This window comes from Schistocerca cancellata, chromosome 5 (genome assembly GCF_023864275.1).
Source record: "Schistocerca cancellata isolate TAMUIC-IGC-003103 chromosome 5, iqSchCanc2.1, whole genome shotgun sequence".
NCBI lineage: Eukaryota > Metazoa > Arthropoda > Insecta > Orthoptera > Acrididae > Schistocerca > Schistocerca cancellata.
The window spans coordinates 275,030,243-275,042,669 of NC_064630.1; the positions used below are offsets into that span (position 1 = coordinate 275,030,243).

At 37.4% G+C, this 12,427-nt stretch overlaps 1 protein-coding gene across 2 annotated transcripts in view; it reads left to right on the forward strand.

Annotated features, from left to right (window-relative positions):
* LOC126187587 (band 3 anion transport protein) overlaps positions 1 to 12,427 on the forward strand; it is a 588,329-nt gene that overhangs the window by 504,403 nt on the left and 71,499 nt on the right. For both annotated transcript variants that reach the window (XM_049928766.1, XM_049928767.1), the window contains 2 exons: positions 1,802 to 1,950; positions 6,988 to 7,182. In XM_049928766.1, the coding sequence (XP_049784723.1) occupies positions 1,802 to 1,950; positions 6,988 to 7,182 (344 nt within the window). The remainder of the gene's footprint in view (positions 1 to 1,801; positions 1,951 to 6,987; positions 7,183 to 12,427) is intronic.

Here is a 12,427-nt window from a genome sequence, read left to right on the forward strand (position 1 = left end):
GTGCAGCGTTCGGCTTCCCTGGCCCACCAATCTTGACCTGGCACCTCTATTTCCTACAGCCAAGAGTAGGCAGCTCCTGGTAGTCAAATGCTTCTCATACAGTCATATACCAGCTGCAGACTGCAGTCTTGTGTATGTACTCTAAACTGTATTGTACTTTCATTGCCACACTATGACTTTATAAATAGTTAGTCTCGCATGAGTGGGTCTTTATTGTGTTCAAGGTTAGAACAATAGCCTGTTAGTAGATTAAATTTATCAATTTCTGTTATGTCAAGCAGCACTTATTAGACTTTACCAGTAATAATTATTTACATGCAACCACTTTAACAGTACTTGATACAATTCAAGTATTGTAAGTGTTTCAAGAAAAAAAAAAAATGCTTTCATCGTCAAGTATGCGGCATTCACCAAACAAAATATAGCTCCATGTCTCACATACAATTGTCTACTTCAGACAAGTATGCGGCATTCAGCAAACAAAATATAGCTCCATGTCTCACATACAATTGTCTACTTCAGACACCACAACAATGCAGTAGGCCATAAGGCCATGTTCTCTTCTACAAGTGTAGGTACCAAAAATATCCACTTGACAATTCTCCTGGTGTCTGGAGGTTGTTGTAAGTTGTTATGCACAAGGTACCAATGTGTATGCACAACTTGTGTTTATGTTTACAAAGCTGTTATTTGGCCAACCTCTAGCTATATTTCCACATAATACAAAATACTTATAACTATTTATTTGCATTAATATAAATCCAAGAGGTGTTAAAAGTCTCATTCTGGTGTATTAAAATATTATTGAATTTTTTCTCGTGAATGAAGGATTCTAACTCTCTCAACAAGTCTAGTTTTTTTTTCTGTCTTTTCCATGTGCAGGATTTCCAACTCGTCGTCTATTACATTTAACAGGTGACCTGTTTCATGCTGATGATTGGCTGTTGCTAACTTTTCATAATTCCTGATATGCAAGCATCTTTGTATAAGACTGAGAAAATTCTTCCTGTCTCTTACAACTCTTAGTTGACTTCTGTGAAGTACCATTAAAGTAGTTGAGTACTGCTATTAGTATTTTCTGTGACCCTGCCAAGACCTTTGATTATCTGAAGTCTATTCGCAAAATAAAACATTATGACAGTAATGTATCTCTACTCTGTGGATGGCATATGAATGCAGAGGGCTGTATTGAAAAACTCCACCATGCCGTCTTGCTTAATTTAAACACTGTTCATTGCCCTGCTGTTTTCGATAGCTCTGTATCATGGCTGATAACATATCACTCCTCTTCCATCTAGCTCCCAAAAAAAATATTTTATTCTACAAATATGATTTGTTATTATTATTACATCCTCATCCGATTAGAATTTATTGTCTCTGATTGTAAAAAAAAAGGTTGTAACTTTAATATATTTCTTTTTTGTTCACATTATGTTGCTAACATTACAACAATACAGAAACTTCACCAAGTGTGTCTGTCACTACAGTTCGTTATCCTTATGTGACGTCACTGCATGTTCGTAATCACACATTCTCATGCATATCCATAGCAAATTCTAAGTAATTTACTACAAGATTACATAATCCAGCAAAATTTTTTTTTATTTGGATAAATATGTTAAGATTTTACTTTCAATTCAAAGTCATAACATTGGTCTTGTAGTGGTCAGCGTATTATATTATTTTGCGGACTTTTTTGTTTAGAAAATGGACACTAGTGGTAGTCAAATAATTTATATAATTAATGTGCCACTATATTGGTATGTAAACTATACTACTCGATCTTTATCTTCTGTTGCAGCTGATAAAACAAATAATTTGATTGGAATTTCTGAAACTTTAATAGCAACATCAGCTGCAGGAATATTTTTTGCCTTGCTATCAGGCCAGCCACTTATAGTTGTAGGAACAACTGGACCTCTGCTGTTGTTTGATGAGAGTTTATACAGTGTAAGTTACTGTATCCAAATAGTTTTATGTACCAGAATATTACATACATATTTTTTACATAAAAAATTAACTAGTGATACTTGAAGTTGTGCTTGAATAATTCACACAGCAATCACATCTCACACACACGACTGCCATCTCTGGCAGCTCAGACCAGTTCAAACTGTAAGAGATGGCAGTTGTGTGTGCATGAGGTGTGTTTTCTTGAGTGTTTTCATTTGCTAAATGTGTAACAGTCTTTTTGTTGTGCCTGTCTACAACTCAACATGTCATCTCTACAGTGAGTAGCAATCTATCGTTTTCCTGATATTTTTGATTTTACAACCTGGAGTTACAATTTGAAGCCACATTGACTGTTAATTGACTGTGACTGTTTCAAAAACATGAAAAGATTTTTCAGAGACCACTATGAATCACAAAATTTGTTAACTATGTGATTTATTTAATGATGCAACATATTTCGAGGTATAAACCTCATCGCAAGTTACAGTGGCAATAAAAAAACATTTAACAAAAGTACATGTGCTGTGGTCATTCTGTGGAGAGAGAATATTCACTTATTACACTTTTGATTTATTCCTGTATGCATGCATGGGACTAACTCAGTGGGACTCTGATGTGGCTATATAACCACCCACCAACATGTAAGTAAGGGATTAGTGGGGCATTCATGTCTTTGCAATGTGGAAATGTAAACTATGTTGACGTTATTGCCAAATGCGTCCAAACATGACCAATGAGCTATTCTTCTCTTCTTGGCTGCTGAAGGGCAAACATTGGTAGGCATCCAGAATGAGATTTTCACCCTGCAGCGGAGTGTGCGCTGATATGAAACTTCCTGGCAGATTAAAACTGTGTGCCGGATCGAGACTCGAACTTGGGACCTATGCCTTTCGTGGGCAAGTGCTCTACCAACTGAGCTACCCAAGCACAACTCACACCCCGTCCTCACAGCTTTACTTCTGTCAGTACCTCGTCTCCTACCTCCCAAACTTTACAGAAGTTCTCCTGTGTACCTTGCAGAACTAGCACTCCTGAAAGAAAGGATCTTTGCCTTTCGCGGGCAAGTGCTCTACCAACTGAGCTACCCAAGCATGACTCACACCCCGTCCTCACGGCTTTACTTCTGCCAGTACCTCGTCTCCTACCTTCCAAACTTTACAGAAGCTCTCCTGTGAACCTTGCAGAACTAGCACTCCTGAAAGAAAGGATATCCTTTCTTTCAGGAGTGCTAGTTCTGCAAGGTTCACAGGAGAGCTTCTGTTAAGTTTGGAAGGTAGGAGACAAGGTACTGGCAGAAGTAAAGCTGTGAGGATGGGACGTGAGTTGTGCTTGGGTAGCTAGCTCAGTTGGTAGAGCACTTGCCCGCGAAAGGCAAAGGTCCCGAGTTCGAGTCTCGGTCCGGTACACAGTTTTAATCTGCCAGGAAGTTTCATATCAGCGCACACTCCACTGCAGAGTAAAAATCTCACTCTGCAAGCATCCCCCAGGCTGTGGCTAAGCCATGTCTTCGCAATATCCTTTCTTTCAGGAGTGCTAGTTCTGCATGGTTCGCAGAAGAGCTTCTGTAAAGTTTGAAAGGTAGGAGACAAGGTACTGGCAGAAGTAAAGCTGTGAGGACGGGGCGGGAGTCATGCTTGGGTAGCTCAGTTGGTAGAGCACTTGCCCGCAAAAGACGAAGGTCCCAAGTTCGAGTCTCGGTCCGGCACACAGTTTTAATCTGCCAGGAAGTTTCACTGGTAGGCATCCATTGGAGAATGAAGAATGTCTAGGGGGCAGCTTGTCTGTCGAAACCCCCCCTCCCCCCCAAAACGGGTGCTGCTGCTTCCTGGTAATGCACATCCCCATATTGCAAATGTTATAACACAGAAGTTATGCCAACTCAACTGGGAGACACTGAAGCACCACCCTGTAGTACCATGCACTCCCCATGTAATTATCACACCTTCAGTCCCTTAAAGGGGCCTTGAAGGGCCAACAATTCCTGTTAGGTGAGGATGTGCAACAGACAGCTATGGAGTTCTTCATGCAGCAGGACACAATGTTTTACCAAACAGGTATCTCAACCTGGTGTGTCGGTGAGATGATTGCTTCAATGCTCAAGGTCATTTTGCCTGATTGGCATACTGATTATTGACTGTATGGCCTTTGAATGGAAACTTTTTGATCATCCCTTGATTATGAAGGCATATAGTCACTTTCATCGTTTACAGTTTCCCGCCAGTAACAAGTTCTAATTGACATACAAGTTCTCCTAGTGTCTTTGTTGATACAGTCATTGTCCTGTTGTACAGTTTCCCATCTCTAGTAGGATCTGCGTGGAGTACAAATCTCACCATCTTCTTTAGCTTTCTCACCACTTTTCTATCATTACTCAATGCCAAATCTTCTCCTCTCTACCGAATGCTTTCTTCAGCTCCTTTTAGCAGCTTGTCTCGTGACCTTCCAATTGGTATCATGCCTTCTACCACCATCTCTTGTGACTTCTTAGTTAGGTACCCTCCTTTCGTCCATTCTCTTCACATGCTCATATCCCGATCTTATCTTGCATGCGTATCATATGTTTTATCTCCCTAACACCTTTATTTCTCATCTTTTCAGTTTTTGTTACATCTGTTAAACTTGTCAAGAACTTCATTTCATTTGATTCTATCTTACTTTTACCTCTTGTTTTCATGTTCCAGTTTCTGCAGCAAACAAGACAGTTGCCACATAATATGTCTTGTATACCACCTCTTACTTTTCTGGGTAACTTCTTTATTCCATATCATTCCTCTTAAAGCTGTTAACTTGCCTTGCACTTTTGCTTATCTATTTGTCATTTCTCCTATTTTCCTGTATTATGCTACACAGACACTTGGAACCTTCCTCACTTACAGCGACTCCCCGCCCAGTCTCATGTTTACCACACGTCTGTCCTTTTTCCATGTTGTGTCCACCTGTTCACACTTCTTTCCATTACATTTTAGGCTATACTCTTGCACAGCTTAAAAAGTTGATAGTCGATTTTATGTTAGCAAGACAGGTAATGATGAGAAACATAGCATATATGAATGTAATACCACCAACGACTTGGTAATGCATATTGGATGTTAGTAATGTATATCAGAGATACGAAGGAGAGAAAAGAAACAGAGGATCAATAGAGGTGACTAAGAGCCTGGAAAGTAAAAGAAGCATAGTTAGGAGAACAATATGAGCGGAAGATAAGAAACAAATTTCTGCTGGGTGAGCTACAAACTACGAAAGAATTATGGAGTTCTAAGAGCACATGGTAAAGGAGTGGGTGGAAGAAGTGGTAAAGGATGAGGTACAAGGAAAAACCTTCTTTGTGGAATTCTGAAGCTAAAGAAGTATATTTAAGTAAAACTAAGTCATTTTGAGTATTAATTCAACATAGAACAATAGAGGCAAAGGAGCAACATAAAGTGGGAAAGAAGAAGTCACTAAAAGTGGTAACTGAGTAAAAGAGAAAGTGGGTGGAAAAATGGCCAATAATGGTGGAACAGAATACCAAAGGAAATAAGAAAATATTCCATGGTCCATGGAACAATCAGAAATAAATAAAGAATTTCAGAGAATGTAAGAATAGTTTACAGGAAAGAAGTAGAGGAGGAGTATGACCTCACAGAACTGTGGAGTGCATATTTTGATGATTTGCTGAGTATTGGAAGAAGGCAGGAATATGAAAGAGAGAAAAGGTGAACAAAAAATGGCAAATGATCTAATGTAGATAGAAGTGGATGGAGGCATTAAAGAACATGAAAGGAGGAGCGGCATTGGAGTTGGATGAACTAAATGTTGAAATCGCCAGAGCAGCAGAAGAGGCAAGGATGTATTGATTGTATGGTAATGAGGACTCTGCATGGCCGGGAAATGGGAAGCTCAAAGAATTTTTTTAAAAACTTTAGGGTCATTACTCTTATGTGACACTGAGTGAAAACTTTTGAAAATATTCTGGAGAATGGTGGAAAAGCAGCTGAGAGAAGAATAGCATGGTTTCAGCCCAGTCAGATGCACTGTAGATTTCATACTTGCAGCAAAACAGCTTTCTGGAACATCAACATGAGTATGGGAGAGATGTACTGGAATCAGAGAAAGCATATGGCACTGAGAGTGAGAGGAGAGAATACAGGGTGGCTACAAGTGGTAAGTGAAATAGGAGAGAGGATGACAGCAGTGTTGTTTGTTGATGATTTGAGAGTGGTTAGGAGACACCAAGGGGGAAGTACCAAAGCAGTCATATGTTTGGGAAGAACTTCGGGAAACCATACGGTAAACATCAGTAATTAAATTCTCAAAGAGACAGACAGGCTGGCCAGTACTCATCTTTGGGAGATGCAATTCCCATTACAATTGAGTTAAATTTGGCTGTCATACTTCGCAGAACTGTTAAGTCTGTCTTCATGGAGAGAAAAGAGGAATTTGTTTGGAAAGAGGGGAGAGTGTGGAAAGTCATTTAGATCCTTGTTTAAGAGGGATTTTTGTAGGAGTATCCTCTTGCCTGCTGTTTGACTGAGTGAAATCTGATGCCTGTGCTTCATTTGCTTATCCTTTGTGATATTTCCTCCTCTTCTCTTCTCTGCCCAAACTACTCGAAGCATTTACTCTTTTTCTCCATGAGGAGGGAGACTATTATTCTGTAAGCCAGGAGTGCTGTTATTTATTTTTATGTTTTTTGTATGAACTGTACCATGAGTTGCATCTGCTGAAGGCAAGTCCTACACAAGTGGTTTGTCTCTTTGTGAATTTAATAATTTTCTACATACTATTTTCCTTTTTATACATTAAATATTAATATATGGAAATAAGTTGAAGTTTACAATAGTGTTCTGAAAGATGCAATATTCTAAAAAAATTTACCACTGAAAGTACAATTTCTTCCACTGTGCAAGTCATCATGATGTAACTGTCATCTGTGCATTGAAATGTAACAATCTTTCATCCTTTCCACAAAAATGGTATTTATTATCAAAATTGTTTTCTTCACATACAAATAATTCATTTTTGAATAATACATTATTAATTTTTCAACAGTTCTGTGAGACAAATGGCCTTGAATTCCTCACAGTGAGGGTATATATTGGATTCTGGCTAACAGTCATTGCCTTGGTCGTTGTTGCCTTTGAAGGAAGTGTTATGGTAAAACTCTTCACAAGATTCACCGAGGAAATATTTGCAGCTCTAATATCAGCACTGTATATAGTTGAAAGTGTAATGAAATTGATTAAGGTTAGTATGCAGTCACAGTAGAAGATATTGGTAACTCATTTTTCAGCAGACTAAGATATTGGTAACTCATTATTCAGAAAACTAGATGGGAGGACAGAGAATGATGTTCCCAAAACCACTGTTAGGATATTCTTATTCAAATGATTTCAAGATTTTAAATCTCATTCGCTAATTTTCATATATAATTTTTTCGTGTAACTGGTAGTTAGACAGAGTAGTTACACTGTGCAGCATCAGTTTGCTTTTTCATTTTATGTTAACATGTATGTGGAAATTTGAAATATGCTGTATCTACCCCAGCAACCATTAAAATTATATTCTATGATTTAAGGTTATAACCTCTATAAATTGCATGGAAAGACATGAGGGCTTGATAATCCACTTAAAATCTATAACTCAGTAAATGTTCTGCCTTATCCAAAGGCATTCCTTTCACATTTTTGGCAGAAAATAATGGGTTCCTCTTTCTACCAAAATTAAAACACATAAGCTGTCTTTTATTTATTGCGGTATGTTTCCCTGGATCTATTTCTGCGTAGTAACACATAGATGTTGAGAAAGTCCTTATCTTCAAAAGAAAATCTTGAATAAAAATTATTTTTACAGAATTTTGAATAATAAAACAAATGAAAATAATAACCAACTGTTCAGCCAGTTGAGAAAAAAATAAAGAAAAAATTAAACAATTAATTCATCTTAGACAAATCATCTCAAGAATTAAAAAATGTAATTCATTATTATGTTTGTATCATTAAGGACCACAAACAAAGATTTAGAATAAAACTTAGAAAATAATAGTAATAGAAAAGCACAATCATTAAGTTCTAATTATACTCACGAACAGAGGTTAAGATACAATTTCCAGATATTAACTAAACAGTTCTTTATTAAGGAAAGAAAGGCCATCTCTTAACTTGGAGAACATAAATTAATGTATTTAAAGCAGCAAGATACATTACAGAAGGTATACACAGAATTACAGGGGAAATAATGTTACACATCTCTGCTAAAGAATGCATCTAGAGAATAGAAACTTTTTTTGAAGCAAGAACTCCTTTACCTTACTTTTAAATAATATATTGTTACCTCATAGAATTTAATATTACTTGGCAGTGCATTGATGCTTTTTGTGCTTGTGTACTTTACACCTTTTTGCACCATAGACAAGTTTATCAAGTCACAGTGTATGTAACATTTCCCTCTCGTGTTACGATGATGGTATGACTTGTTCATTTCATACTGAGAAGGACTGGAAGCATCAATCTCATGATTGTAAGAGATATGTGGGGTAGTGGTTTGTATCCCTATTTGCTTAAAAATATTATGACATGATGTTCTTGGAAACATTCCACACAAAATTTGGATGACCGTTTTCTGAGGTGCAAAAACTTTTTTCTACAGTGGTGAATTGGTCCAAAGATTATTCCATGACACATAAGTGAATGAAAGTAGCCAAATTTGGTAGATTTTGAGTCACTGATGTCCCCAGTTTTGGCAATTGTCTGGATAGCAAATGTTGCTGAGCTTAGCCTTTTCATGGTTTGGTGTATGTGGTGTTTCCACTTAAGCTTGTTGTCTATATGGATGCCTATGAATTTTGAACAGTGTACCCTCTGTATATGCTTGCTCTCATGTGCAAAGTTTATTTCCTGTGGGCTTTCGTGATCAGAATGGAAATAAATGTAATTGATTTTTCTGAGGTTTTTTGACTGAGAATTTGCTGTGAACCAATTCAGAACATCTGCGAGTATTTGATTGGCATTTAGGTTGGTGGATGTTTTACCTGTCTGTCACAATACTTGTGTCATGTTGCTTGCTTTGTTTGGGAACAGAAGTGGGTCATTAATATACAGTAAAACTCTCCTTTTTACACTTTTCAGTGGACTGACCCAAAAAAGTGTAAAGTGCAGGAAAGTGTAAGATAAAGGAGGGCACAGGAAACACAGTGAGTGAAAATGAATAAATTCCTCTTATTTTCAGTCTCTTCATATTGTTCAAATTATGAAATTAAAACAATGTAAATGATGGAAACGCATTTTTGTGTGGGTGTGAGCACTCGGCCAGTGCCTTCGTGATAATCACAAAGGCAGTGTCTGAGTACTGGCACACACAAACACGCACATATCGATCATGCCTGGTAGTGTAAACAAAACACGAAAGCAAAAGTCTTCCACGAAACCACATTAAAAAGATATTCATGTTACAATGTCAGACTTCTTATTGATAATCATTATAAAATTGTAGTAAATGAAAGTTATAACACAATTGTGATTTAAACAACAAAACTGGCAATCTTTACAGGCAGAGAACAATAGCCACGAAATCTACATCTTGTTGCTTACTGGGAGATCACTCAGTTCTGGGACGTACTGGGTGATACAGAGGGTGGAAACTGTCTTCATATCACTCATGTCTGCCATTAGGTTGTACCACCCAAATACTATACACCTAGTATGGAATAGTGTATTTCACACAGTAGTAACAATGATTCATGAAAGCCATTTTCAAAAGCAGTGTTTATTCATATAAATGACTATGAAGTTAAATTAAAGCTGTTGTAATACACCATAGTGAGTGGAAGGTAGGTTGCTATTAGAGTCACTCTCATCAGATCTGTGCTTATCATTGAGGCAGTGACTCAATATACCTTCCCAGCCTTCCATACATTGCAAACCTTTAATACAGGTGGCCATGACCAAACACGCTGACAATGAAAATCTTGCTTACCATGCTAATGCTACATTATGTGATTAGTAACTTTGCGTATAGAGTGTGTTTTCTGCTTTGTTCCAAGGCTGATTTTGAGCAGGAATATGATGCACTTCTTGCAGAGCTCTGTATGAAATTCAGTGTTAAAGGTCATGATAATGTCAAAGAAAACTTAATATGTGGGAAATTTGTAACATGGGAAAGTAGTGTATTTAGAGAATAGGACTTCTGTTGGGACTGACGAAAATGATCATAAAAAGTGGGAAAACATAAAATACAGGAATGTAAATACAGGGTTTTACTGTACATGAGAAATAGCAGGGAACCCAGGACAAAACCTTGTTCTGTCCCCCAGTGGAACTCTACCTCTTCTATCTGCATATTGTTACCATCTAACATTTTCTGTTGTCTGTACCATAGATAGGATTTGAGCCAGTTGCCCATTTGTCCTCAGATTCCATAGTGGCATGCTTTTTCTATAAGTATTCTGAGATCGACACAGTCAAAGGCCCCAGACAGGTCACAAAATATGCCAACAGGCAATGTCTTCTAGTCAGGGCATTCCAGAAGGTTATTGGTAAATGAAAATATAGCTTTGGTTGTGGAGATACCTTCTCTGAATCCAAAATGGTTTTTGCTGATTACTGGAGAGTTTGTAGATGATTGACTATCCTGGTATAAATTAATTTTTTAAGGATTTTAGAAATTGCGGTCAGAAGAAAGATAGGACGATAGTTTGTAATGTCCGAGGCATTGTCTTTTTTTTTTTTTTCTATGGCACACTTCCAAATGTTGTTCCAAACAATAATTCTGCACATCACATGCTCTGCATTTCACATTGTTTTTTACTCAGATGCCAGCACCACCTTTTTCTTGATATTTTCTACAGATTGATCTAGCTAAGTAGTAATTATTTATCACAAGTTTTTCAATACCAGAATTAATATAGTGTTCATTAAAGGACAGAACATAGGCATAATCTATACCTTGTGGCTCATAGACTTTGGTTATGAGTTCTTATATCTTGCTGCAGAGGCCTCTAATGTTTTGTTAATAAATTGCCAGTTTTTGTTTTGCAGTTACACAGTCTTCTGTAAAAAATACATTTCAGTTGAAGATCTGAACATAGTACTTTTCACTACCCATTTCTTCAAGTTGGTCTGTTTCCACACACTGAAAGCCTGGGAAGATGCATTTTTTTCTTGTTATTCCACCACCCAATTGCCCAGTGTATTCTGTCTACACCCATTCCTACAATTTTCTTCTGTTGTGGTACACTCTTTGTTCAACTCTGAGTGTCCCGAGGTCACATTGTTCATTGCATATGCGATGAAGTCACAAATTATAGTTAGTAGATGATTTTTCCACACTAGTTGAGGTGAAGGCCTTAATTGTGTAAAGTTCTCTACCAGATCTGTATACTTTGATCCTATGAATATTCTCCAAACTGTTGCAGATTTGAGAAATATTGGTTACTGTTGATAGTCCTTGGTCAGTGTGATATGAGCTAAGATGCTTATCTTATTGATAGCTTTTTTTATTTCATGCGCATAACCTCTAGGGTGACCATATTTCATTTTCAAGTGATGATGTTGGCAGATGTGGATATACGGTTTGTGTAATTTTTGCATCCTTTTCCTCCTGGCATATAATTTGATCATTTTTGATGAAGTTCTTTGATGCAGCACACAAAAATTTTTTACTGTAGAGGACATAATATACCAGGTGAGTCTCTAATTATTGCCACCTAAAATAACTCAAAAAGTGTGATGGTAGCTGAAAAGTTTGTGGAACAAATGTTGCATGGGACAATGGAGGCCATAATATGATGTTGGTTTTTTGTTGCTAGGTGAGGTCGCATCAGAGATATGAAGGTCAACTTTGTTTTTTAAATGGGATGCTTTAGTTTGGTACTTATTTTCTGACAGTGGCTATCGAGATGAATCCACTGATGTGTAACGGTAAGGTCTTTGAAGGTCAAAGAGGTCAGAAAGGCCGTATGAATGTCCATTTAGGTGTTTGAAGTGATGACCATTGGTATCAATGCAGTGCTGCAATCTTCTTATCATGGATTGAGTGGTATTCCTTATCACTTTGGCACTTATAGAAGCACATGCTCTGACAGTTCTCTCTCGTATATTGTGCTAATAGTAAATATTCGCTGAATGTGGCGTATCCACCTAACATGCCATGGACATGCAAACACCATTCGATGGTTTCGCAATACAACACTAACAGGAACAGTAAGACTAGAATCATCGAATCAATTGAATTTTAATGGTGTATTCCTTTGAAGAATAATTCGTTATGCTTCTCATTTATGGAGAATGCCAATGAAATTCAGTGAGAGCTAGCTACTTACAAACTGAAAGATATCTTCAATGTACTCACCCTACTCATTGTACATTTAAATATGTGTATGATAAATTGATAACAACTGGATCTTTAATGCATCCGATCATATTGGGCAAAGGAAAGTTACTAACCAGCAAACGGAATTTGGTACTCTTGCCACTGTGGTTCGAGATCCTTGTAT